Source organism: Mandrillus leucophaeus, unplaced genomic scaffold (genome assembly GCF_000951045.1).
Source record: "Mandrillus leucophaeus isolate KB7577 unplaced genomic scaffold, Mleu.le_1.0 Scaffold125, whole genome shotgun sequence".
Lineage (NCBI taxonomy): Eukaryota > Metazoa > Chordata > Mammalia > Primates > Cercopithecidae > Mandrillus > Mandrillus leucophaeus.
In genome coordinates, this window is record NW_012100876.1 from 1,496,926 (window position 1) to 1,523,808 (window position 26,883).

At 50.6% G+C, this 26,883-nt stretch overlaps 1 protein-coding gene across 2 annotated transcripts; it reads right to left on the bottom strand.

Moving 5' to 3' along the window:
- Positions 1–262: 262 nt before the first annotated feature.
- CETP (cholesteryl ester transfer protein, plasma) lies at positions 263–26,507 on the bottom strand. Of its 2 annotated transcripts, XM_011971862.1 has the most exons (16): positions 26,266–26,507; positions 25,240–25,354; positions 18,848–18,982; positions 18,687–18,757; positions 18,367–18,454; positions 17,264–17,333; positions 16,975–17,035; positions 14,622–14,713; positions 12,686–12,865; positions 11,544–11,594; positions 8,465–8,629; positions 2,861–2,928; positions 2,431–2,464; positions 1,874–1,946; positions 697–782; positions 263–516 (listed from the first exon to the last, which is right to left on the bottom strand). In XM_011971862.1, the coding sequence occupies exons 1-16, from the start codon at positions 26,459–26,461 to the stop codon at positions 442–444; spliced, it is 1,560 nt and encodes a 519-aa protein (XP_011827252.1). In that variant the 5' UTR covers positions 26,462–26,507; the 3' UTR covers positions 263–441. The 2 variants fall into 2 exon arrangements, with proteins under 2 accessions (XP_011827252.1, XP_011827253.1); XM_011971863.1 differs by lacking the exon at positions 12,686–12,865 and having other exon boundaries at positions 26,266–26,434.
- Between the last annotated feature and the right edge of the window lie 376 nt (positions 26,508–26,883).

Consider the following 26,883-nt stretch of genomic DNA (forward strand, 5'->3'; position numbering starts at 1 on the left):
GTGCCAGCTCCTGCAGGAAGCTGGTCAGACAAGGAGAGTGCTGGGTTAAAGGAGATAAATTTGGAAGGTATCCAGGGACCTGATCAGGGAGGACCCTGAGTCCCAAGGAGAGAGGTTCAGATTTCTTCCTCCAGGTACCATGGAGCTTGGAGGGTTTGGGGGCAGCTGCCTTGGAAGGGCTGAAAGGAGGAGGACAGCGTTGGTGATACACATCCCTTCCCCCTCCCTCTACCCATCAGCCACAAAAGAAGGACTGTCCAGCTCTTAGATACAGCATTTTAATACCAGTGGGCCTTTAGGACAGGGAGGAGTTGGGAGCCAATCCCCATCTCTGTACTCCTAACCCAACTTCCACCATGCTGGAGGAGACACCAGGGTTCCAGCTGTGAGCCTGGTGCTTGCCTTCTGGTTCAAGCCCCATCCTGACGTCCTTGGAGACTTCTAGCTCAAGCTCTGGAGGAAATCCACCAGCAGGTGCTCAGGGAAGCCAAAGTCCATCTGCAGCAGCAGGAAGCCCTGGAGGGAGGGGCGGGAGGAGAGAGGGGCAGGCTGGGCTGACTCCCAGGCCACCAGGAGGGAGCCAAGCTGGTGAAGTCCCCTCTGCCTGTTTCCCCAACAGCCCCCAGTCACCCTGGGAATCCTGTCTGGGCCTCCCTCCCCAGGAACAGGGACTGGTGAGGGGCGCTTTGTACTCACATCTTGAGTGATAATCTCAGGATTGATGATGTCGAAGAGGCTCAGGCCTTTGCTGTTCATGAGGGCTGTAAACACTGCCTCAAGCCCTGGGGCAGGGGACAGAGCCCCAGTCAGCCCTTCTTGGGGAGCAAGGCTGGCCTGAGGCTCTGCCACCCTGGGCAGTGGGAGATGCTGAGACCCCTTTGGACCAATATTCTGTAAACATGTGTTTCACTTTGACTTAGAAGAGTGGGCAAGTGCTTCTGAGGAGGAGGAAGAGCAGAGTTTGCGTGGTGGCAGGGCTTGCCACTCTGCTGCCAAAAAAAAATTCCCTCTATCCCGAATTTGAGCTCCCAACCCATTCACTATGGCCACATGACCTGCAGTTAGCTGAATCTACCTACCCTGCTAGGAAGGAAGCTTTCCCACACAGCTTCTCAAAGTGTTCTTTGCAACCACACAGAGTGGTCTCCTTGTAAGTAGTTGTAGGAACCATTTAATCTGCACCCCCTAGCTTTAGCTTCATGGTTCAGATGGGGGAAAATGAGGCCAAGAGATGCCAAGACACACCACTAGGATCATTCCAGTTTCCACGCCCTTCCTCTCCTACCTAAGCCATGTGAACAAGCAGATATTCAAAAGGAAGGCATAGTCAGCTCAGCATACTCTGTGGGGAACGGAGCAGAAAGCTCTCAGCAGAGCCTTGTCCAAATTATCCCCAGCACATGCGTGCTATGGTGTCTGAGAGTCTACCATTCGAGTCACCTCAGAGGGATAAATATTCTACCATTTCAAGGTCAAAAGGAAAATTGGGAGTTATCAAGTTCAACATTCTTGTTTTACAGAAAGGGAAACTGAGGTTCAGGACTGGGCTAGAACTAGGTCTCAGCCTCCCAGCCCAGGGCTCTTTCTGCTATATCAGGTTACTGTTCGGAGACCTGCATCCTGAAAGTGGGTTGAGCCATCCCACTGGGTGGCAGAGATAATATTCTGCAAGTAAACCAAGAACAGGGTTCTGTACATCTGGCCGAGTCACTGGCGTGCAATGACACCAGCAGGGAGAAGGAAGGGGGCCCAGACTGCTAAGTATCAATGACTGGGAAGAGGGGCACCTGGAGCTCCGCCTGGGAAGGGCCCACAAGGTGAAATGAGAAACTGTCAGGCTCGGCACCCGGTTTCCCCTCCAGCCCACACTTACGAGACATGACCTCAGGGATGCCCACAGTGGTGATCATTGACTGCAGGAAGCTCTGGACGGACTCGGAGCTGCTCTGCCAATCAGAGGCCCATAGTGAGTGCTCCATGGAGCATGGAAATGACCCATAGGGCAGATGCTGCACGGCCTGGATGAGCATTCATCCACATGCCCATCCGTGAAAACAATACATCCAACCCACTCCCTCTTCCTGCCCCAGACAGTGCCCCTCCTCAGTGGTCTTTCCTTCGCCCTGGGGGGGCCCAGTATTGCTAGCCCATTCCACAGAGGGAAAATTGAGGTCCAGGGAGGGGCTGCTTGGCCAGTACTCTTCTGCCTAAACTCTAATCCATACCACCACGCTCTCATTTTTGCAAAACAAGGACTCTCCCAAAAGACATGGCAGAGAGAAGAAGGGTCACAAGAGACACAGCATGGACCACCTGGTCCAGATTCTTTTGGTCCGGTTGCCTGATTTCCTTTAGGGCCCTCCACCTGCTTTCTTTAAGGCAGGAGGTCCCACAGGACTTATTTCCCCCAGTCTATCCAAGACCACCTACCTCAGTCAAGTTGGAAACAGTCTTTGGTGTAATCCTGAAATAAAAAAGAGATGAGAATTTGACCCACCATTGGGCCCCCTCCTGTAACATCTCCTGGGAAAGAAACTCTAAGAATAACTGCCAGTGCTTCTGTCTCATAGCTCAGGCCCTTTGGGGCATCTCTTGAGATTTGCTATTCTCTTGAGATTTGCCAGACCTTCACTCTGGCAGCGCTCTCCTCCTGCTAGGCCCTCCCTCCATTCCTCCTGGCGCCCCTTCTTCCCAAAGAAGATTCTATCTAGGTAGGGTCTTATCTCCCTGCAGTCAGGCCATATGCCCCAAGGGGAAGGAGCCACATTTCCCCACCAACACCCTATGCTGTGCCTGACTCCAAGGGACCAGGGAGAGGTTTGCGGAGTCGACCAGCCCCTCTCTTCTCTGCGGCACGTACTGGAAATCCAAGAGGCTTAAGAAGAGCTTTTTCTTAGAATAGGAGGCCTGGACGGTAGTCATGATATCCTGGGGAGAGAAACCAAATTTGCTGTGAGCCGGGGCTCTTCCTGAAGCAGAGAGCAACCCTTCTAGCTCAGGGCCCTTGATTCTTTCCACTGAGGGACCGGAGAGGCATGGGTGACACGGGAACCAGGCTTAGCTACTGCTCTTCTGAAAACTGAGGAAAGTTCCCCAGCACCTGTGGCTTTGGGGTTAGGACCTGAGAAGTCACTTTCTTTTCCTTTTTGTTTTGTTTTGTTTGTTTTTGAGACACAGTCTCGCTCTGTCGCCTAGGATGGAGGGCAGTGGCATGATCTCAACTCATTGCAACCTCCACATTCCAGGTTCAAGCGATTCTCCTGCCTCAGCCTCCCAAGTAGCTGGGATTACAGGTGTGTGCCACCATGCCTGGCTAATCTTTGTATTTTTAGTAGAGACGGGGTTTCACCATTTGGCCAGGCTGGTGTTGAACTCCTGACCTCAAGTGATCCACCCACCTCGACCTCCCAAAGTGCTGGGATTACAGGCTTGAGCCACTGTGCCCGGCCCACGTGGGCACTTTCTCTCCTGGTTTCTGACTTATCCACATCACCAATAGTTTCTTCCTGTTTGGTGAGAAACAATCACAGTCCTGGGCTTTCCTGCATACCTCACTCCCTCCACCTCCCAAGTGAAACCATCGTTAAAGCGAGGTGAGGCTTCCTCCACTGGCGGTGCTACTCCAAATGTGGTCCCTTAACCGGCATCGTTCTCACCATGCAGAAGGGAACGTGTGGGAAAGGCAGGTTCTCAGGCCCCACTACAGACCCATCAAACCTGAAACCCTAGGGGTGGGTCCAGAAGTCTGTGCAGTAACACTCCGCCAAAGTCTGAGGCCCATGACGCTAGATCACTTTAAATAGACGCTGGATTTTGAGTTATAAGTTGTATAAGCACCTCTGCTGACCACCCATTTTTATTTCATAGCACTGGGCACAATTAGTAGTTATATAGTCTTTTGTTTGTCTAGTTATTGTCCCTTTCTTCCCATTCGACTGTAAGTTTCATGAGATCAGGAACCATATGGTCCCGGCCCACAGTAAAACCTCAACAGATTGTTGAAAATGAATGAGGCCGGGCACGGTGGCTCATGCCTGTAATCCCAGCACTTTGGGAGGCCGAGGTGGGCAGATCATGAGGTCAGGAGATCAAGACCATCCTGGTCAACATGGTGAAACCCTGTATCTACCAAAAACACAAAAATTAGCTGGGTGTGGTGGCATGTGCCTGTAATCCCAGCTACTTGCGAGGCTGACACAGGAGAATCGCTGGAACCCAGGAGGTAGAGGTTGCCAGTGAGCCGAGTTCACGCCACTGCACTCCAGCCTGGTGACAGAGCTAGACTCCGTCTCAAAAAGAAAAAAAAAATGGAAAGAAAGAAAATGAATGAATGAATGAATGAATGAATGTGCTGGGGGTGCAGAAACTACTGGCTCAGGTCTGAATGTGATGTATGGCCTTGAACAAGTGTCCCATTGGTTCTAGGCCTCTGGAGCGCCCTCTGCAGTGAAGCGGTGGGCACAGCTGAGGCTTGGAGGCTGTTCCTGCTTTCTGTCACTTTAGCCAGGGCTCAGTTTGATGCCTCCCCAATCCCACAGTCCTTCACCAGCACCAGCCATGTCATCTCTTCCCTCCCCTAATCCCAAAGCCTCTGTGGCTTTTAATTTCTCCTTCTGGTCTTTAAACCTCCATGAGATAGTCTCAATGTACCTCCTAGCCTTCACCTCAAAACAACCCTTGTCCCTGGCCACACTGGGATTCCCCTCCCCTGGCTCTATTTGTGTTTTTCCCTGGGCCACGGCACCTTCCCATGGCTTTCTCCCTGCCCCTGAGATCCAGTCAAAACTCCCTTCTGGAAGCACTCCCTTCAACTCCAACACACACACACGTCCTAGTGAACACAGATTTCTAAAAATCCTTTCTGTACACAGCCAGACTCAAAAGCCAAAGGAGAGGTCTTCAGGAGGCAGGAACAAGGGCAGACTCCTAGGAAAGTTGGGGGAGGGGGAATGAAGTGCTTTGCAATGAAACAGGACATTCCAGGAAGGGGGGGATGAGTTTGGGTGAGTAGGGGGCTAACAGGTATTTGTTATAGTGGTAAAGACTAATTTCAGTCAGGCCCCTGAACCTTCCCCTAGGACCATCTGCACACTTCTTATAAAATCCAGTAGGCTAGGCACGGTGGCTCACACTTGTAATCCCAGCACTTTGGGAGGCCAGGCGGGTGGATCACGAGGTCAGGAGTTTGAGACCAGCCTGGCCAACATAGTGAGACCCCGTTTCTGCCAAAAATACAAAAATTTGCCAGGTGTGGTAGCACCTGCCTATAGTCCCAACTACTTGGGAGGCTGAGGCAGGAGAATTGCTTAAACCTGGGAAGTGGAGGTTGCAGTGAGCGGAGCACTCCAGCCTGGGTGACAGAGTGAGGCTCTGTCTCAAGAAAAAAAAAAAAAAAAATTTCAGTTTTAGCCAAAGAACTCAGCTAAGTCAATTTGGCAAGAACCCCCTATTCTCGATATGTGATCACCCTTGAAATCTGATCAGATTTCTCTACCTCCACCTCCCCCTAGATGTTGTCTGATCACCCTGTCTTCAGCTGGAATCCTGTTAGGTTGGTTTTAGCCAGAATCCCCCTTAGCTCTGATGTTTTCTCTTAGTAATTTTCCATCCCTAATCCCATCCTGCTCTGTGGTTATAAATTCTCACTTGCTCATGTTTGAAGTTGAGGCCAAGCTCTTCCACTACTGTAAGCCCTGCCGTAGTGGTTCCTATACCTGTCCTGAGAGTCCCAAATGGTCTCTCTTACCATGCTTTAACATGAATAATTTTTTCTTTTTCGTTTTTTTTTTGAGACGGATCCTTGCTCTGTCGCCCAGGCTGGAGTGCAGTGGCATGATCTTGGCTCACTGCAACCTCCGCCTCCCAGGTTCAAGCGATTCCTCTACCTCAGCCTCCCAAGTAGCTGGGACTAGAGGTGTGCACCACCACGCCCGGTTAATTTTTGTATTTTTAGTAGAGACGGGATTTCACCATATTGGCCAGGCTGGTCTTGAACTCCCGACCATGTGATCCCCCCACCTCGGCCTCCCAAAGTACTGGGATTACAGGCGTGAGCCACCGTGCCCGGCCAAATAATTCTTTTTTAACAAATGCTCAATGTTTCAGATTCTTAACAACAAAAAAAAAGTAAATAAAATAATACATATCCATCCACATGAGAAAGCCAAAAGGAATAAAACAGAAAAACAAAAAGGAAAATAATACAAAAATTAAAGAGATATTTAAAAGGTTAAAGAAACTGGGCACAGTGGCTCATGCCTGTAATCCCAACACTTTGGGAGGCCAAGGTGGGTGGATCACTTGAGCCCAGGGATTCAAGACCAGCTTGGGCAATGTGGCAAAACCCTGTCTCTACAAAAAAAAAAAAAAAATATGTGGAGGTACACATCTCTAGTCGGGAAGCTGAGGTGGGAGGATCACCTGAGCTAGGGAGATCAAGGCTAGAGTGAGTACTGCTGCACTCCAGCCTGGGCAGAAACAAACAAACAACAACAAAAAACAACGGCTAAATACAATGTGCTATCGTGGATCAGATCTTGGAAAAGAAAAAGGATATCAGTGGAAAAACTGGGGAGATTCAAATAAAGTTTAGAGTTTGGTTAACAGTCGTGCACCAATGTTGATGTCTCCGCTATGACAATGTAGCATGGTTATGTAGGATGTGAACAAAGGGGGTAGTGGGTGGGGGGTATATGGGAACACTCTGTATTTTGCAACTTTTATGCAAATCTAAAGTTACTCCAAAATAAAAAGTTTATTTAAAAATAATAAAGCACCAGGAGGAAATGCGCCCAGTAACCACAACGAAGGCCTCTGGAGAAGGGGGTTATGGTGACAGTGGTTTCCTTCTTTCTATTTTTCTATATTTTCCACAATGTGCTTGCATTGTTCTTGTCTTTAATTCTTAATGTATTAAGAAATATTGACCAGGCACAGTGGCTCATGCCTGTAATCCCAGCACTTTGGGAGGCTGAGGCAGGTCAATCACTGGAGGTCAGGAGTTTGAGACTGGCCTGGCCAACATGGTGAAACCCTGCCTCTACTAAAAATTAGCTGGGTGTGGTGACATGTGCCTGTAGTCCCAGCTAGCTACTGCGGAGGCTGAGGCATGAGAATCGCTTGAACCGGGAAGGTGGAGGTTGCAGTGAGCCGAGATTGCACCACTGCACTCCAGCCTGAGAGTCTGTCTCAAAAAAAAAAAAAAAAAAAAAAATTGAAGATATTCTAAGAGGCCTTAAAGATAATACTGATCCTTAATTCCTTATTTGCAATGATAAAATCAAACAGGATTTGAAAACTACAAGTTTTTTCTTAAGTTTGTTGGCAAAACCTGGCCATTGTCTAGGAAGCTATCTGTGGTATTGCTTCATATGAGGAGAAATGCCAATTGAGGCATTTGAGGAGAATTGATTGTGTGGTGCCACCCCACACCCAATTGTGGTGTTCTGTAATATATCCAGTGTCTATACACTATACTACTTTTACAAAGTCACAGAAGTTCTGAATCTGAAAACCCATGTGGCCCTAATGGATGGAGGGTTGTGGACTTGGGTAACAAACACCATTGTCCACTGCTCAGCTTAAGAAGGAAAATATTGGCCGGGCGCCGTGGCTCACGCCTGTAATCCCAGCACTTTGGGAGGCCGAGGTGGGCAGATCACTTGAAACCAGGAGTTTCAGACCAGCTGGGCCCACATAGCGAAACCCTGTCTCTACTAAAAATACAAAAAATTATCCGGGCATGGTAGCACATGCCTGTAATCCCAGCTGCCTGGGAGGCTGAGGCATGAGAATCGCTGGAACCTGGGAGGCAGAGGTTGTAGTGAGCCGAGATTGTGCCACTTCACTCCAGCCTGGGCAACAGAGTGAGACTCTATCTCAAATGAATAAATAAATAAATAAATAAATAAATAAATAAATAAAAATAAGAATGAAAGAAAATATGCTTGGCATGGTGGCTCATGCGTATAACCCCAGCAACTTAGGAGGCTGAGGCAGGAGAATCGCTTGAGGCCGGGAGTTTGAGAATAGCCTGGACAACATAACAAGACCCTGCCTCTAAGGAATTTTTTCTTTTTTTTTAATTAGCTGGGTGTGGTGGTGTTTGCCTGTGGTCCCAGCTGCTCAGGAGAGCTGAGGTGGGAGGGTCACTTGAGCCCAGGATTCGAGGGTGCAGTGAGCTATGATTGTGTCACTACACTCCAGCCTGAGTGACAGAATGAGACCCTGTCTCTAAAAAAATAAAAACAAGAAAAGAGAGAAAATATGGAAAAGCTGTGGAAGCCACGTGTGCACCCCTCATTACTTGCATGATGTGATTTTGATTGTTAAGGGGCCATGTGCAAGAGACAACCAGTGCCGGCAGAGGTGGTGAGAAGGATCTGGAAGCTTCAGAGGTCCCCAGGCCCCTGCCCATCTGTGAGTCAGGTTCCCCCACCACCACCTCTCCCTGCACCCGCCTCACCTCTTCAAATGTGTAAGCTACAGAGTGTTGCTGGTCTGGGCGTGGAAAGAGGAATTTCACCATCACTGAAGAATTGACCACGACTCCCTTGTTTTGGCAGGAGATCTTGGGCATCTTGAGGCAGTGGACAGTGACTTGGGCCTGGCTGGGGAAGCCGCCGACAACCTGTGAAAGACAGGGGTCCCATGGCCAGGATGGGGGCCCATCAGGGCAGCAGCAGTCCTTGCCCTCAGAAATGGGAAGGACAAAGCTGGCTTGGGGCCCCAGGGCTGGGGAAAGGAAGCAGCCTGGGGTAGTACCCGGGCCCCAGGCCGTGCAAATTAGGACTCTCGTCCTCTCTGGGCTTCAGTTTCTCATCTGTGTGCTAGTGAGGCTATTCCTACCCTGAACTCCTCTCTCGGGATGTGCTGAGGATGCCTTCACTTAGCCTTCCCAGCCTCACTTTCCTCATCTGTAAAATGGGGATAATCATAGATCCTACCTCATAGGGTTGTCCTGAGGATGAAATGAGATAATCTGTGGAAAGATCTTAGAACAGGACACGCTGCATGGTAACCCTCCGAGGGAAGCTGCTGTAGCAGCTGGGCTAGGGGTGGGGATAGAGCAGAGAGTGCAGGAGCTGCGGGCTGTATCTGCAGGAGCCCAGCATTTTCCAGGGCATCCCAGAACAGAAGGTAAGACTGCATCTGAGGAATATTTAAAGGAGAGACACACCAGGCTGTGACACAAGGGGATCTGACCTAGTCAGTGAGGTGGGAGAGGCCATCCCTGAGGAGGCAGGAGGAGGAGCAGATGGGATGGGGGAGTGCAAACCATTCTGGCAGAGGGGACAGTGGACAAGAGCCCTGTGGAAGGAGCCTGGCCAAGATAAGGAATGCGCAGGCAGGGGCTGGGGAGTGTGGCCTGAGGACCTTCAATTACAGCCTGTGGGACTGGGCTCAAGGAGACCACATGCCCCAAGAAACCACCGAACCACTGGATACACAAGAAAAGGTTTCATTAAATACATAGCTGAGCTCAAAAGAAAGAAAGGGGCGGCAGGGTGCAGGGGCTCACACCTGTAATCCCAGCACTTTGGGAGGCTGAGGCAGGAGGATCATTTGAGGTCTGGAGGTCAAGACCAGCCTGGCCAACATGGTGAAACCCTGTCTCTACTAAAAATACAAAAAAATGAGCCAGGCACGGTGGTGTGCACCTGTAATCCCAGCTACTCGGGAGGCTGAGGCATGAGAATTGCTTGAACCCAGGAGGTGTAGGTTGCAGTGAGCTGAGATTGTGCCACTGCACTCCAGCCTGGGGAAAAAGAGCGAGACTCTGTCTCAAAAATAAATAAAATAAAATAAAATAAAATGAAAATCTCAGTCGGTAAGTAAACAAATAAGACACAGCTGTAAAAAGAATTAATGAACTAAAAAGATACTTGAAGAAATCATCCAGAATTTAGCGTAGAGATAAAAGAGATGGAAAACATGACAGAGCAAGTAAGAGACACGGAAAATGGAATGAGATGGCCCTGTGTGTGTCTCACGGAAACTTGAGGTGGTAGAAATGGAGAAAATAGGGATGGGGCAATCATGGAAAAGAAAGTGATGAAGAAATTTCCAGAGCTGATGGGCCAGGTGCTGTGGCTCACGCCTGTAATTTCAGTGCTGAGACAGGAGAATCGCTTGAATCCAGGAGGTGGAGGTTGCAATGAGCTGAGATTGTGCCACTGCACTGCAGCCTGGGCTACAGAGCAAGACTCTATCTCAAAAAAAAAAAAAGAAAGAAAGAAAAGAAATTTCCAGAGCTGATGAAAGACGTCGTCAACTCTTAAACTGAACAGTTACACTGGGTAGGATACAACTAGATGGAGAGGTAGACAAGATGAGAAAATGCAGGATCCTGGAGGCCATGGCAGAGCACTTAGCCTGTATCCTACACCAGCTTTAAGCAGGCAGGTGAATGATCAGTTTTATTTCTTGAAAAGATTTTTCTGGCTGCTGTGGGGAACAGATTGTAGGAGGGTATCAGGACACAGGGAGACCCACTGGGAGCTACAGATGGGTCCCCACTAGAGATAATGGTAGCCTGGCCTGGGGAGGAGGTAGAGACAGAGAGAACTGAAAAGACTAGAAATAGGACATCAAAGGAACAGGACTCAGACAAGAGGCTGAGGGAGAAGACCCAATCAGGGGCCTGCCCAATATTGTGAGTTGCGTATGTGCAGGGAGAGAGACATCACAGAGCCAGGGAAGGCTGGACGGTCTGAGTTCAGAAGGGAAGACGGGCCATCCTCTGTCAGAACAGGAGAAGGGCCACAGGAAGGCGCAGGTGTGGGTGAGTGGGTAGGACTGGGAGCGGAGACATGCGGGGGAAGTTCTGTTGGTGGCTGTGCTCAGCTCTTGGGAAGTAGGTTGTGTGAGGAGAGGGAAGTGGAAGGTAGACAGGAGGGGGCAGCTGGAGATTTGAGGAAGACAGGGAAGGCCTGAAGAAGTCATTGCAGTGGGTGGGGGAGTGAGGTAACCAGAAAGCTGAGCGAGGCTTATTCAGAAAGCATGAGGTCCATTTGAGGTAGGAGATCATGGGTTCTTAGTGGAACCCTGCATTGAGGGGTGGGATTATGAACATCATTGCCACTGGGCATAGCAAGAAGAGGCTGCGACCCGCAAGGAGCTTGCCTGAAGTCAGCTTTGGGATCAGGAGTAATCAAGTCACTTATTGCTGGGGCCCTCTGAGCCCGGAGTTGATCTTGAGGTTCCAGCCCCCTACAAGTCCCTATGCTTGGGTAATAGAGCAGAGAATGGAGCATTATCTTTGGGGGAAATAGAGCTGGGCTCAAACCCAGCCTTGCCATTCACTAAGTTTTCCTGTGTGTAAAATGGGGATGGTCTGACTGCCCCACTCATAGCATCGGTGTGAGCACTGAAGGAAGTCACACTCACTAAGCGCTTCGCTCCTGCCAAACACCCTACAAAGAGCTGTGTTTGCTGTTGTAATTGTTGTCATTGGTGTTGTCATTGGCTGTGTGGGGGCTCTTGAAGCCAGAGCAGGATTGGGGTACACGAGATAAACCCCACACAGCGGCAGGGGCAGTTACCTCCTGGAAGATTTCCTGGTTGGTGTTGAAGCCCCAGGTCTCCAGCACTGCCTGAAAAGAGATGGGGAAGTTGGCGGGTAGACGGTGTAAAGGCCACTCCTCAGAAGAAAACTTCGCTGGGACCAAGTGCAGTTTCAAGGACTGGACCCCTCCTCAGATGCAACTCCCAACCTCCTAGACAACATGTGAGATGCTCCGGGTGGGGTGTGGGGCAGGGAACCCCTGTCCCGGCTGGAGGCCTGGGTTCTGCTCCCCACTGTGCCCCACGCAGGCTGCGTGACCTTGCGCAGGTCTCTTCCCCTCTGTGGGTCTCAGTTTCCTCATGAGTTCAATGACAAGCATGCCCTGGAAACTACCTAAGCATTTCTAGTACAGTATAGGTGAAGAGTACAGGCTTTGGGGCCACCTCTTACAGGCTGTGTGATCTTCAGTAAGTCACCTACCTTCTCTGAGCTTTGTGGTTTTTTGTTTGCAAAACAGAGGTAACAGTACTTATCTCACAGGATGAGTACAACAAGACAAAGTGTAGCAAATATGACTGTGCAATAAATGTAAGACTAATATCATCTTATATGTAATGCACAGTTACTAACTGCCAAGTTATATCTACACCTAAATCTATTGATCACTCTGTCTATCTATCTGTCTCTCTGGCAACACATCGTTGACTCCAATAAATGCTGAACTTCATTAATTTTTTTGAGATGGAGTCCTACTCTGTCACCCACACTAGAGTACAGTGGTGCCAATACAGTTCACTGCAGCCTCAACCTCCTGGGCTCAAGTGATCCTCCCACCTCAGCCTCCTGAGTAGTTGGGACGATAGGTATGCACCACTGTGCACAGCTGATTTTTAAATGTATTTTTATTTTTGTAGAGTCAGGGGTCTCCCTATATTGCCCAGACTGGTCTCGAACTCCTGGCCTCCAGGGACCCTCCTGTCTCAGCCTCCCAAAGGTTTGGGATTACAGGTGTGAGCCACTGCACCCAGTCTGGACTTCACTGCCATTGCTCCAGCTTAGGTGGTCCCTAGTTCTTTTGCCCACCCCCGAGTTTCCGAGTTTCCTCCCTCCTCCCCATGCGTGTGCATACACACACATACCACATGCCATCTGGATTGCCTAGCAGCCCCATCCACTCACCTTGAACTCGTCTCCCATCAGGCTGAGCGTGAGGCGGCCATCTTGGAAAGCTACCTTGGCCAGGGAGTGGAAGACTTGCTCGGAGAACCAGAAGTACAGCATGCGGGAGTCCCCCAGCAGTGCGGGCGAGAAGGTGGGGAGCGGGAGGTCCTCCGAGACATTCTTATAGATGAAATAACCCTGGAGGAAGCCAGGACGCTGGCTGGACCCCGTGTGTCCCTACTGGGCTCAGGTCCAGCTTCAGGGAGATTGGGAGGAGCCCAGAGTGGGACCTGGGTGTGTGGGGAGGGGTGTGGCACTTTTTCATGCTCTTTTTTCCCAAGTCTGTCTGTCTGGGTAGGTAGAGCCCTTCTAGAAGGCTGGTTCAGAGCATGGCACTTTGAGTCCAAGACTTGGGCTGAAACCCAGCTCTGCTCTGTACTGCAGAGGACAGGGCAGGGCCCTGACCTCACTCAGCGTCCATGTCCTTGTCTCCAATGAGCTAGGCTGTGTAAATGTGGATGAGTGCCCAGCCATGTGAGCAATCTAATTATCTTTTTTCCCAATCTACTTCCAGGAGAATCTTGGAGTCCTCCTGGACTTAATCACCTGTCTGTCCTGAGTTCTATAGTCCAGAACAGTGGGTAGCAGATTTTTTCTATAAAGAACCAGATAGTAAATATTTTAGGCTTTGCAGCGTAAGTGGTCTCCGTTGCAATCATCTGCTCTGCCACTGTAATGCAAAAGCAACCACGGACAATACGCATGCCAGTGGGCATGGCTCCATTCCAATACAGTGGAGCCCCAGAGTGTAGAGTGCCCAGAGTGCAGATGGGGAAACTGAGGAAAGAGCTGCACCCAGTTTCCCCCACGGGGCTTTCACTCATTCAACAAATACTTCTGGAGTGCCCACTATGTCTCAAACACCGTGGGAAGTGAACCAGACAGATGTGGTTCCCGCCTTCACAGGGTTGTATTCAAGTAACGACATTGGTCAGGACAGCTGGTGACCATGGACCTCCAGCTCCCACCCCGCCCCAGCTGACCACCAGCCCTGCCCCTGCAGAGGGCAGTCCATTGACCATCAGCTCCTGGAGGCCAAAATCAGGAAAACAAGCTGCTGCCCAGTCCCCCGCCCCTCTAGATCATCCAGCCCACGGGTTGTGAACAGGCTTCAGGAGTGTCCATGAACCTCCGAAATGATCCTTCTGTTCAGTTTTCCAGGGAGAGGCTCTGTTACAAAGATGGCTAGGTCTGCCCTAAAATCTTCTCCCATCTCTCCCTCCATTCTGTACCACTTAATTTTTAGCTGGTCTCAATATTTAGCTGAAATAAATTCCTCAGCTTTCCTTGCAGCTAGGGTGGGGTCCTGCGATCAAGTTCAGGCCAATGGGCTGTGAGCAGAGTGGGTGTGGTGGTCAGGCCAGCCAGCCAGGACCCTGGGACGAGGCCGCACCTGGGGCTGGCTGAGAACCCAGTGGAAGGGGCCTGCGTGCCTGACACCCTGCAGCCTCCAGATCCCCCGGGACTGCACATGTTCAGACCGCAACAGAGGGAAATAAATGTCTATTGTGTTTAAGCAGCTATTATTTTGGATTTCTTTGTTACAGCAGTAGAACCTATATCCTAAGTAATAGAGGGTCCAAAGCTTTTGTCAGTACCCCCGGAGGGGCCACAATCCACTGCTGTAGAGGATGACAGAAGCCAAAGAAGTCCTCTAGGAAGGAGCTGGTGCTTTGCTGGGATCCTTGTAGTGGGGAGCCCTGGTGCCTGCAGAGACGGCTCGGGGGCACGTCGCTGTGGCCTGCCCGCCTCGCAGCATCAGGAATGCGGAGGAGCGCCCCAGGACTCTTGGCTGCCATAAGGTTGAAGCTGGGGGACGGGGTTGTCAGACCGCAGGAAAGGACCAACTCCCCTGGGGAAGCTGGGCCCTGCCCCACCCTCCCACAACTCCTACCTTGTGATGGGACTCCAGGTAGGAGGCTGTAATGATGGGATCACCTGTCAGGGAAATGTCCACCCCGATGTCTCCATCTGAAAGGATACTGGCTGCAGGAGGAAAAGATCAAGGCAGGGCCTTAGGATGGGGGAACCACCCTGAGTCACCGCTCCCCTGCATCCACACAGCTGCCCAAGCCTCCAGCCTCAGTGTTCCCCTCTGTAAAGTGGGACCTGGGTGTGCGGGGAGGGGTGTGGCACTTTTTCATGCTCTTTCTTCCCAAGTCTGTCTGTCTGGGTAGGTAGAGCCCTTCTAGAAGGCTGGTTCAGAGCATGGTACTTTGAGTCCAAGACTTGGGCTGAAACCCAGCTCTGCTCTGTACCGCAGAGGACAGGGCAGGGCCCTGACCTCACTCAGCGTCCGTGTCCTCGTCTCCAATGAGCTAGGCTGTGTAAACGTGGATGAGTGCCCAGCCATGTGAGCAATCTAATTATCTTTTTTCCCAATCTACTTCCAGGAGAATCTTGGAGTCCTCCTGGACTTAATCACCTGTCTGTCCTGAGTTCTATAGTCCAGAACAGTGGGTAGCAGATTTTTTCTATAAAGAACCAGACAGTAAATATTTTAGGCTTTGCAGCGTAAGTGGTCTCCGTTGCAATCATCTGCTCTGCCGCTGTAATGCAAAAGCAACCACGGACAATACGCATGCCAGTGGGCATGGCTCCATTCCAATACAATTGTATTCGCAAAAGTAGGCAGCCAGACACATTTGGCCCACTAGCTGGAGTTTCCAACCCCTGGTGCAGAACCAGTGTGAGGGACGGAGCACAGATGGGAGCATAAGTCCCCCTCCCTTCCTCCTCCCTCAAACCTGCGTCAAGAGCCATGTCCCCATGAAACAGCCCCTCCGACCTCCCAGCCCCCTCTGAATTCTGTGGCTGCCTGGGTCAGTCCAGGGACTCCTACCTCACTTTCCCTTCCTATTAGCTTTGCCCACCCGCATTCCCACTGATGGCACAGCTACCGGCATAGGGATCCCAGAGAGACAGGCAAGGTTCCAGTCTAGGTGTATGCACCCATAGGAGTAGAGGGGAGGGGAGGGGAGGGGAGGAAGGGATTGGCCACTTAAGGAGACAGAACTGTGCTCAGCCCTTCCTGCATTGCTCATCTGTGCCTTGGCAGGAGCCTAGGATGCCTGCCACAGGCCTGGGGCTGCCTGGAGCCTCCCCACCTGATACCCCACAGTGGCCCAGAGGACCCCCTCACCTGGAGTTCCACTGTTCCCTCACTGCCTCTGTTTACTGAGCACCTACTGTGTGCCAGGGTATAAGGAGCAGGCCAGCCACCTCCCTCTCCACAGGTGAGGTGCACAGTGGGAGGCCTTACAGCACAGCACAATAGCTGGGAGCGGGGGCTTAAGAGTTGTTGGAGGGCCAAGGTTCAAATTCTGCTTCCACTTCCTAGTGGGGGGAAGGGGGTCCTCTCATCTCCAGAAATTTCTATGTCCTCCTCAGTGGAATGGGGGTTAGCGGTACCTCCCTCGCTGGGTGGTTGTGAGGATTCCATAGCTAATGTAAGTGTTTGGTATGCAGTAGTCCTGGGCATGACGGAGCGTCTACTGGGTGCAGGGTACCATTCAGGGCATTGATCAGCAAATGATGGCTATAACTCTTATTATGATTGGCACAGGACAGTGCTTCTCACTTCTCAGACCACCTTCTTCTCTCGTCTGGCGTCCCTCTCCATGACCAGGGGCGTCCCCACGGGACAGAGGATGAAACTGGGTCCTGAGTAGTTTCTTCTACACTGCACAGCCTGGTGGGAGGGCTCCCTTAACCCGAGGCCTGATGGGAGGGGAGGGAAGGGTCCCAGAAGGGCGGGGAGTTCCTAATCTCCACACTGCTTTCTTCCTCCTTATCTTTCATCAGATGTTTTCTCTACTTGAAATGTTGGTGACTGCAAGGTTCAGGGTGTTGGGTGATGATAATAGCAGTCATAATAATAAGGGTTCAGAATGAGCCAGGTATGAGGTACAAGGCGCTATCTTATTTTACATACATTTTTTTCCCACGCAATTCTCACAGCCACCTTGTGGGGTAGATGCTATTATCGCCCCATTTTAATCAATGAGGAGACTGAGATTCAGAGAGATTACGTGACTTGCCCAATGTCACACAGCTTGTGAGGCTGCAGCCCAAAGGGGCAGAGATTTGCCAAAGCCTGCCCGTAACTAATCGTCAAGTGTCAGAGCCAGACAGAGCCCATGGGATCTAGACAGGAGGAGTGATGGTCCCAAGGCCATGTAGTGCAGCAGATGGCCTTCTGGCTCCCACCGCTGTTTTCTGAGGCATGCAGACAGAAACACACTCACCAGCCCTTGTCTGGACAAAATCAGCCATGATGTTGGAGATGACGTTGATCTCTTTGCAGATCTGGGGCAGACAGAGCAGGTGCTTTCCAGGGAGGAAAGGAGGCCAGAGGAGAGGCAAGGCAGTGCCTCCTTCCAGCTGCGTGTTGGTGGCAGTGCTGGGAACTGGCACAGGGGACTGGCCACATGGGGAAGGTGGGAGTGGCACCTTCTCAGGGAAGGGCAGGGAGGAAAGGGCTCCAGCCTCCCGGGCATGGCCCTGGACCACAGGGAGTCAGCCAGCCCCACTCACCTGTCCCTTCAGGACCAGCTTCAGGGTGAAGGAGATGAAGTTTGTGAACAGCTGCTTGATCCACCCGGGCCTGAGGGCAGCAAGCACCACAATAAGCCCCTGACCAGTCCTGTGCATCCATGGAGCGCCTACTGTGTACCAGGCACCATTCAGGGCTCTGCTGGCCCTGACTCGTGTAGCTCAGGAAGTAAGAATTATCACCCCCATTTCGCAACTGAGAACACGGAGCCTCAGACCCAAGAATTAACTGTGGCACCATCCCAGAATTCCTCGGGAGGGGGCCCAGCTCCTGTGACGCTCACACCTGTCACATACACGAGAACGTGTCTGGAGTCCAGATTCACACATGTGTCCATCTGCTCCAGAGGCAGAAAATGGCCTGAATAGAGGGTTCCTCTCCAGACCCTACCTACCAGTTCCCTTCTGCCTTCCAGGTTTGGCATTGGTTACATGACTAGGGTGTCTCCAAACCTCGTTATCTTCCTCTGTGCAATGGGGTTACCCACAGCTCCTTGACAGACGGTGTTGGCCAAGACAAAAAGCCCCACCCTGGGAAGCAGGATAGTAAAATGTCTAGGAACTCAGCTTCTGGGGTCAGAGAATGCTGGGTTCAAATCCTACTCCCATCACTCAGTGGCGAGCTGTGTGTCCTCAGCAAGTTACTTAGCTTGGCTGGAGTTTTATCTGTGAGTTAGTGTGGTCCTTGGGATGCAGGATGCACTCTGTAGATACGAGCTTTCCCTTTCTAACCTCTCTGTGACTCAGTTTACCCATATGTAAAAAGGGAATGATAACCGAATCTCTATCCTAGGGTTGGTTTTAAGGACAAAATCAATTAATTCATGAAAAGGGCTTGGAATAGTGCTTTGCACACAGCAAGTTCTTAGTAGCTGTTAGTTACTAGCTGTTGGTTATTGTTTTTTCCAGCCTTTGAGGGTGTATTGATGGGAAGGAGTAGGAAGTGACCCCACTGAAGGTATTGCTACCCCCAGGTTTGGCCACCCACAAGCGTGCCGTGTGTGGGGCTGAGCCTGGAGGGGGCCGTGGACATGCTCACAGGATGGGCACGAGCAGGAAGGGGGGCCACAGGGCGGTGTACTTACTCTCGCTCCCCTTGGAGATGCAGGAGCAGCTTATGGAAAGACAGGTAGCAGTCAGGGGCATCAGTCCTCACTCTACCAGAGTCACAGGCTGCAGGGAGACCCGACACGACCTTAGGGCAGCCTCCACTATTGGATAGTATCCACATGCTGCCCAGGCCAGCCAAGAGCTTGGCCAGCTCTTGGCTCCCCAGCCCTGCAAACTTCCCAGGCCAGGCTTCCTTTGGTGGCCCCAGAACCCTCCACCTGCATAACCTCCCGCTCTGCTGAGGACAAGCCCTGGAGTCTGGCTCCCACTTCCCCAGAGGATGCTATACACATACTCAGTTGTGTGTTGATCTGGAGGTCAATGGCAGAGTCGATCTCGAAGTCAACGGACCGATCAATGCCCAGCCTGGAAAGAGCCAAGGACCCAGGACTCTCATTCAGCTCTCCAGCCCAGAGAGGGCCAGGGCATAAGGCATCAGCTGACAGGAATGCTTACCCCCAGGCAGTGGTGTAGCCATACTTCAGGGTCCCCTTGAAGACCACAGACACGTTCTGAATGGAGACATCAATGGACTTGGCTTCCACCAGCTCCACCCGGCTGCTGGCGATGGACAAGTGGCTGATTTGGATGCTGGGAAGGAACGGTAGTGAGGAAGGATGTTGGGGGTCATCCAGGGAGCCCAAGGAGCGAGCCTCCAATTTTGCCTTGGTGAGGGTGGAAGATAGAATTATGGCCCCCAAACTGTCCGCCTCCTAATCCACAGAACCTGCAAATATGTTATCCAACATGTCAAACCCTGGGTACTGCACTCAACTCATGTTACCCATATGCAAATATGGTCAAGTTAAGGACCTTGGGGGTAGGTGTGGAGATGATCCGAGATTTTCTGGGTTGTCCCAATGTAATCACAGGCTGCTGAAAAGTGGAAGAGGAGGCAGAAGAGGAGAGGTGGGGGAGGGGTGACCAGGGAAGAATGCCCAGGGAGAGTCAACCCTGTTGGGCTGAAGATGGAGGGAACCATGCTCACGGGGAAATTTATATATAGAAATGCCTGTCTTTAGAAAAGAGAAAGATCTCAAGTCAATAATCAAACTTTCCACCTTAAGGAACTTGAAAAATAAGGGCACACTAAGCCCAAAGCTAGCAGAAGGAAGGAAGTAATCAGGATCTTAGTGCCTACGAACGAAATAATAGAAGAACAATAACAATCAGTGAAAACAATTGTTGGTTTTCCCCAAAGATCAACAAAATCAATAAACCTTTAGCTAGACTGGCAAGAAAAAAAAAGAAGACTGAAATTACTAAAAATAGAAATAAAAGCAAGGCTATAATTACCAATCTTACAGAAATAAAAGGAATTATAAGAGAATACTATGAACAATTGTATGCCAACAAATGAGATAAATTAGATGAAATGAAATGGACAAATTCTTAGAAATGTAAATGGTATGTGAGGAAGGGTGAAAATTGATTCGGAAGAGTATGAATACACCAGCAGAAGTCAAGTTAGATCAAAAATAGATTGGCAGGCCAGCGTGGTGGCTCACGCCTGTAATCCTATCACTTTGGGAGGCTGAGGAGGGCAGATCACCTGAGGTCAGGAGTTCATGACCAGCCTGGCCAACATGGTGAAATCTCGTCACCACAAAAATACAAAAAAATTAAACAGGCATGATGACGGGTGTCTGTAGTCCCAGCTACCCAGGAGGCTGAGGCAGGAGAATAGCTTGAACCTAGGAGGCAGAGGTTGCAGTGAGCTGAGATCGCGCCATTACACTCCAGCCTAGACGACAGAGTCTTACTCTGTCGCCAAAAAAAAACAAAAAAATAGACAAAACGTTGCATGTCTACATCAAAACATCTCATGTACCCCATAAATATATACGCCTACTATGTACTCACAAAAATTAAAAATATTTTTTTTTAAATAGATTGGCAAAGACTTACAGTATAGGAAACAACCAGATTGCTCCAAATTCTTCTTTTTTTTTTTTTAGTTTGTTCTTTTTTTTGTTTTGTTTTTTGAGACAGGGTGGCTCTCTGTTGCCCAGGCCAGAGTGCAGTTGTGTAATCACAGCTCACTGGAGCCTCGAATTCCAATGAGCCTCCTGCCTCAGCCTCTGGAATAGCTGGGACCACAGGCAGGCACCAACAGTGCCTGGCCAATTTTCGTATTTTTGGTGCAGATGGGGGTCTCACTATGTTGAATAGACTCCACATTCTTCTAAATGCTCTAATGTAGAATTAGACCGTACTACAATCTCCAATCCTCTTTCAGTTCTACAGAAATTTAAACCTCATACCAATTTTTTTTTTTTTTGAGACTGAGTCTGACTCTGTTGCTCAGGCTGGAGTGCAGTGGCATGATCTTGGCTCACTGCAGTCTCTGCCTCCTGGGTTCAAGTGATTCTCCTACCTCAGCCTCCCTAGAAGCTGAAATTACAGGCTCCCGCCACCACGCCCGGCTAATGTTTGTACTTTTAGTAGAGATGGGGTTTCACCATGTTGCCAGGCTGATCTTGAACTCCTGACCTCAGGTGATTGCCCCACCTCAGCCTCCCAAAGCGCTGGGGTTACAGGTGTGAGCCACCATGCCCAGCCTTTTTTTTTTTTTTTTTTTGAGACAGAGTTTTGCTCTTGTCGCCTAGGCTGGAGTGCAATGGGCAATCTCAGCTCACTGCAGTCTCCACCTCCTGGGTTCAGTGATTCTCCTGCCTCAGCCTCCTGAGTAGCTAGGATTACAAGCATGCACCACCACGCCAGCTAATTTTGTATTTTTATGTTGGCCAGGCTGGTCTTGAACTCCTGACCTCAGGTGATCTGCCCGCCTTGGCCTCCCAAAGTGCTGGGATTACAGGTGTGAGCCACTGTGCCAGGGGTGGAGTCTCTTCTGGTAATAGCTGCATAAGCTCCTAACACACTAACCTCCTTTGATGACTAAATTCTTGACCTCTGCACAGAATACAATAAACACTACCTGAGGCATTAGAGAGTAAGTGAAAATAGTCAGACTAGGCCAGGCGCAGTGGCTCATGCCTGTAATCCCAGCACTTTGGGAGGCTGAGGCAGGTGGATCATCTGAGGTCAGGAATTCGAGACCAGCCTGGCCAGCATGGTGAAATCCCATCTGTACTAAAAATGAAAAAAAAAAAAAAATTAGTGGGGCATGGTGGCATATGCCTGTGGTCCCAGCTGCTCGGGAGGTTGAGACAGGAGAATCGCTTGAACCCAGGAGGCGGAGGTTGCAGTGAGTCATGATCGTGCCACTGCACTCCAGCCTGGGCGACAAGTGCAAACCTCCGTCTTAAAAACAAACAAACAAAAAAACCCACAAACAACCCACAAACAAACGAACAGAAAAACCCAGCTGGACTGCAGGGGAGATGCCGGGTGGAGGAAGAGAACAGCACAAGGTGCGTTTCCCCATTTTCACAGATTCTAGCACGAAGGTGGGCTCCAGCTTGCACTGTGAGAAAAGACAGTGGGAAAAGGCCCTTTCAAGGTCTTGAACTCTGGTAGATCATAGTTTTTCTGGCCTAGAGAACCAGAGGACAGGTTTGGGACAATCACAGCTGCTGGAAAGCAGGGGGGAATACCATAAATGAGAAAGTCAGAGCAGGGAGCCCCCCTCGTCCGAAATAAAAGGAGATGGAGGGAAGCCAAGGAATGGGGGAAGCCTCTAGAAGCTGGAGAAGGCGAGGGAATTAATTCTTCTCTATAGCCCCCAGAAGGAATCTGATTCTGCTAACATCTTGATCTTGGCTCAGGGAGTGCCGTGGTGGACTTCTAGCCGTTTTAACTGTAAAATGATAAACTTGTGTCATTTTAAGCCACTAAACTTGGAGTGATTTTTTACGGCAGAAAATAGGAAACTGATACAGAGGGCTTCCCAGAAGAGGTGACACCTGATGGAGGGTGGGAGTTTGGAAGATAGTAGGAGGCTCAGCTTGGAGGAGGCCTCAGCCAGGCCCCAGGGGCAGAGGTGGAGCTGCACAGTGGGAGAAGTGTTGGACCTGGGGTCTTAATGTAGGTCCAGCAGAGGATCTGTGCCGCCGGGGACTTGGTCAGAGGTGGGGCTCAGTGAAGGCCCTTAGGAAGCAAGCATCAGAGAGGAGAGACTGCAGGCAGGGAGGCCAGTGGGCCACATTCACTTTCAAACCCCTCTACCCTTGCTGAACTCTCCCCAGGGCCCGGCTTGAGCACATGGAATATGACACAATAGAAGCGGCCATCACGTTCCGAACACATGCTGTGTGGCAGGTACTGTGCTGAGAGTTTACACACATTTCCTCATTTAATCCTCACAGCTACCCACGAGGTGGTCACTATTGCTGTACCCAGTGAACTGAGACAGAAATGACTCAGACAGCTTATGTGGCTTCAGAAAACCTCAGCAGAAGGGAATTTGATCCTGGGTCCATCCCACTCCAAATCCCATATTATAAGCCACTATGACACACTGCGCCTAGCAAGGAGAATCCACGTATATCTGGCTTTCCCCGTCTATTCTGTTCTATCTCATTCTATTCCCTTTAGAGAGAATAGTGTGGAGAATTCTCATTTTAGCCATGATCCAGCTTCATCTAATGTTAATCATGGCCAATCATATTTATGGCCAATCATATTTTTTTCTACCCCACCCATATATATTTGGGATAACAGTTATATATTAATGACTGTGACATCTAGTCTATGGCAGTCTGGTCTTACTGAATTATTGCTAATTTATTAAGGGTGCTATCTCTTTAACTTCTCAAGACGCTTTTGCCATATCTGACCTCTTGCAACATAGGCATAGGGTAGCATTATCCTCTTTTATTTCTTAGCAACAGAGTCTTGCTCTCTCACCCAGGCTGGAATGCAGTGACGCAATCATAGCTCACCGCAGCCTTGACCTCCCAGGCTCAAGTGATCCTCCTACCTTGGCCTCCTGAGTAGCTGGGACTGCAGGCACGCACCATCACACCCAGGTAATTTTTAAATTTTTCATAGAGACAGGTGGTCTTGAACCCTGGTTGAAGTAATCCTTCTGCCTCGCCCTCCCAAAGTGCTGGGATCACAGGCGTGAACCACTGGACCTTGCCCATTATTCTCCTTTTCAGAAGCCTAAACTGAAGCCCAAGGTCGCACAGAGGGCGTGGCTGCGCGAGACCTGGGACGCCCCACAGCACCCCCTAGCGGCAGTAGTTTTCCTGCAAAAGGCGAAGCGGCATCCCTGCACCGCCGGCGCCCCCTGGTGGCTCAGAAACATTTAGCAAGACTCCAGGCCTAATGTGCGCGGGTAGCAGAGACCACCACTGGGGAGCATGTTTAGCGGGGCTGGGGAGGAGGAGGAGATTGGCTTTAAGACAAAGACAAGGTCCCTGAACAATGTCTGCCCCACCCTTGGGGCCTCAGACCGACACACAGACGGGGACCCAGGCTCCAGAGCAGCCTGAGGTGCCAGGAAGGTGGCTGAGTTCCTGAGACTGAGCTGAGTTTGCACATGAGCTCCGCCAGGCTGCGAAACCTCTATCAGCTCCTGTTTCCGTATTTGTTAAGCAGGGCCATCCGGGCGATGGCATTATCCTCTTTTACAGAAGAGGCTAAATAAAATATATGATAAAGATTAAGATAGGCCAGGCGCCGTGGCTCACGCCTGCAATCCCAGGACTTTGGGAGGCCGAGGCGGGCGGATCACTTGAGGTCAGGAGTTCATAATCAGGTCGACATGGTGAAACCCCGTCCCTACTAAAAATACAAAAATTAGCCGGGCGTGGTGGCGGGCGCCTGTAATCCCAACTACTAGGGAGGCTGAGGCAGGAGAATATCTTGAACCCGGGAGGTGGAGGTTGCAGTGAGCTGAGATCGCGCTACTGCACTCCATCCTGGGTGACAGAGAGAGACTCCATCTCAATCAATCAATCAATCAATCAATCAAGATTAAGATAGATAAAGAGCTGGGCAGGGCCACCCGGGCGATGGCATTATCCTCTTTTACAGAAGAGGCTAAATAAAATATATGATAAAGATTAAGATAGGCCAGGCACCATGGCTCAAGCCTGTAATCCCAGCACTTCTGGAGACTGAGGTGGGTGGATCACTTGAGGTCAGGAGTTGGAGACCAGTCTGGCCAACATGGTGAAACCCCATCTCTACTAAAAATACAAAAATTACCCGGATGTGGTGGCGTGTGCCTGTAATTCCAGCTACTCTGGAGGCTGAGGCATGAAAATTGCTTGAACCCGGAGACAGAGGTTGCAACGGGCTGAGACTGTGCCACTGCACTCCAGCCTAAGTGACAGAGGGAGACTCTGTCTCAAAAAATGAAAAAAAAAGAAAGAACAAATGTATGATAAGGGTGACGATAAAATTAGATATTGTTTGTAAAAGCACCTGGCCCACAACCAACCCTTGGCTGTTAACCATCATCCCAAATAAAGTCAAGATACTCATTTTAGGCCTGGGGGGAGGAATTGGTTGAGGCCAAGAGTTCAAGACCAACCTGGCCACCATTGCAAGACCTCTGTCTCTAAGAAAACAACATTTATAATTTTTTTCTAAAAAATACCTATTTTGCTGAGATCTCTCTACCCTACCCTCGTATTCACCCCCAAATAAGACCTCCATCGTCCCAGGGCAGTGGGAAAGGACCCTGTGAAGCCTGACTCTTAGAGGGGCTGTTAGAGAGGTTGATACACTCCAATAAATCCCCCAGGTCACCAGGGGATGGAGCGTGGGGGTAGGGGAGGTGTCAGGCTCTGGTTCCAGATCAAGGGAAAAGACCTGAGTTCCCCCCCACCCTCCCCTCGCCCACTGACCTTCCTCCCTGTGGGCTGGGGGAAAGCCCCAGGCTGTTCCTCCCTCCTCCCTACCCCCAGCCTGGTCACACTCGAGGCCCAACTCACTTGTGCAACCCATACTTGACTTGGCCAAGGAGCATCATGGCCTTCTCGCCTGTGATATTTGGGTAGTTGGCTCGCTGGAAGGCAGACTGGATCACCTTGGCAGTCTCTTGGTTCACTAGAGGGGAGGGCAGTGGCTGAAGGGCTGCAGGCCCGTGCCAAACCCCCTGCTCCCACCCCCAAGTGGCCTTGGCCATGACTCAGCCTCTCTGGGATGAGGGTCCCCAGCAGGCCTTAAAGCTGAGGGGTTGGACTGGGCCTCCCTCTCAGTTTAAGGTCGATGGCAATTCCAGGGGACACAGAGAGCTCTGACCCTGACCCCAGCTAGAGATCCTGATCATACCCTAGTCTCTGGATGCTGACACATGGGAACCCCATGATCCTAGTCAAATGGCAGCCCTGAGCCCAGCCACACACTAACCTAAGACTCACCCAGACGATGCTGTGACACTCTCTGTAGTCCTGGGGGTCTATAATCCTGGCTCTTGAACTTGGCGATATTCTAGTTTAGAAATTGTATCATTTAGCCTCCCTATACCCTTATTGTATTGAGCAAGAGGCTGAGGCCCAGAGAGGGCAGGGGAGCTGGCCAAAGTCACACAACAATCAGTGACAGAGCCTCTGTCACCTGAGCTCATGGCAACCCCTGACTCTGGCCATAGAGTGACTCCCAACACCAAATATACACCAACCTCCTAATCTTTACCGCCTGACTCAACCCCCTAACCTGGCTCAGATCTGAACCTTAACTTGAACCCCAGTGATTCTGGATCTCAGACAAACAGAAATCCCTACACCTGGCTATTTGCAACCGAGCTAGGACCTTCTCACCAAAGAACTTGACCTTGAAGGTGAGGTCAGGAGAGGGTGAGGACAGCTCCACTCAGCCCATTCCCTCCCAGGGCACTCCTCTCTCTGGGCTAGTGTGGCAGCCAGCTTCAGAGCTGGCTTCAGACCAGGGAGGCTCCTGGCATAGTGGGTGTCCGTGAAAAGACCCCTGGCAGGGCAGACAGATGCACTGATACTTACACACCAGGAGGGCAGGCTTGGTGATGCGGCACACAATGCCTGCCTTGTGTGAGGTACCTTTGGAGCAGGCGTGGACATTGCCCAGCAGGGCCAGGGTCAGGACGGTGGCAGCCAGCATGGTTATCAGGCAGTCGTGCATGAGTGACCCGAGCCGTTCAGCCTGGAGCCTGTATATATATGTCCTCCCAGCCCCCATGGAACATGAGGCTCTTCCGGGCAGCGGGGTCTTCCTGGCCCCAGAGATTTACCTCCTTCCTGCCCAGCCCCGGCGGCCTCCTCTCGAGTTCAGAGCCAGACATTCGACAAGAGCACCCCAACTTCTCCTTGTCTCCCCTCAACCATCTGCACCATTTTTGCCATCCCTTATGTTATCTGGATAATTGCTTAATATGTTTCCATGAATTCATTTATTTTTTACTTAAATATATCTAAGAATAAACTTTCTCTCTCAGTTGCCATAAATAGAGGCCGAAATATAATGACTATGAGAAAAAGACATTGAATTCTTGCCAGATACTGTTGCCCGACAATGACCCCAAGCTTGAAGCCTGTTGTTGCATGTAAAGTAAAACTCAGTAGAAAAAGGGAGAGGGCTTCAAGAGCGCTAGAGAAACTCTA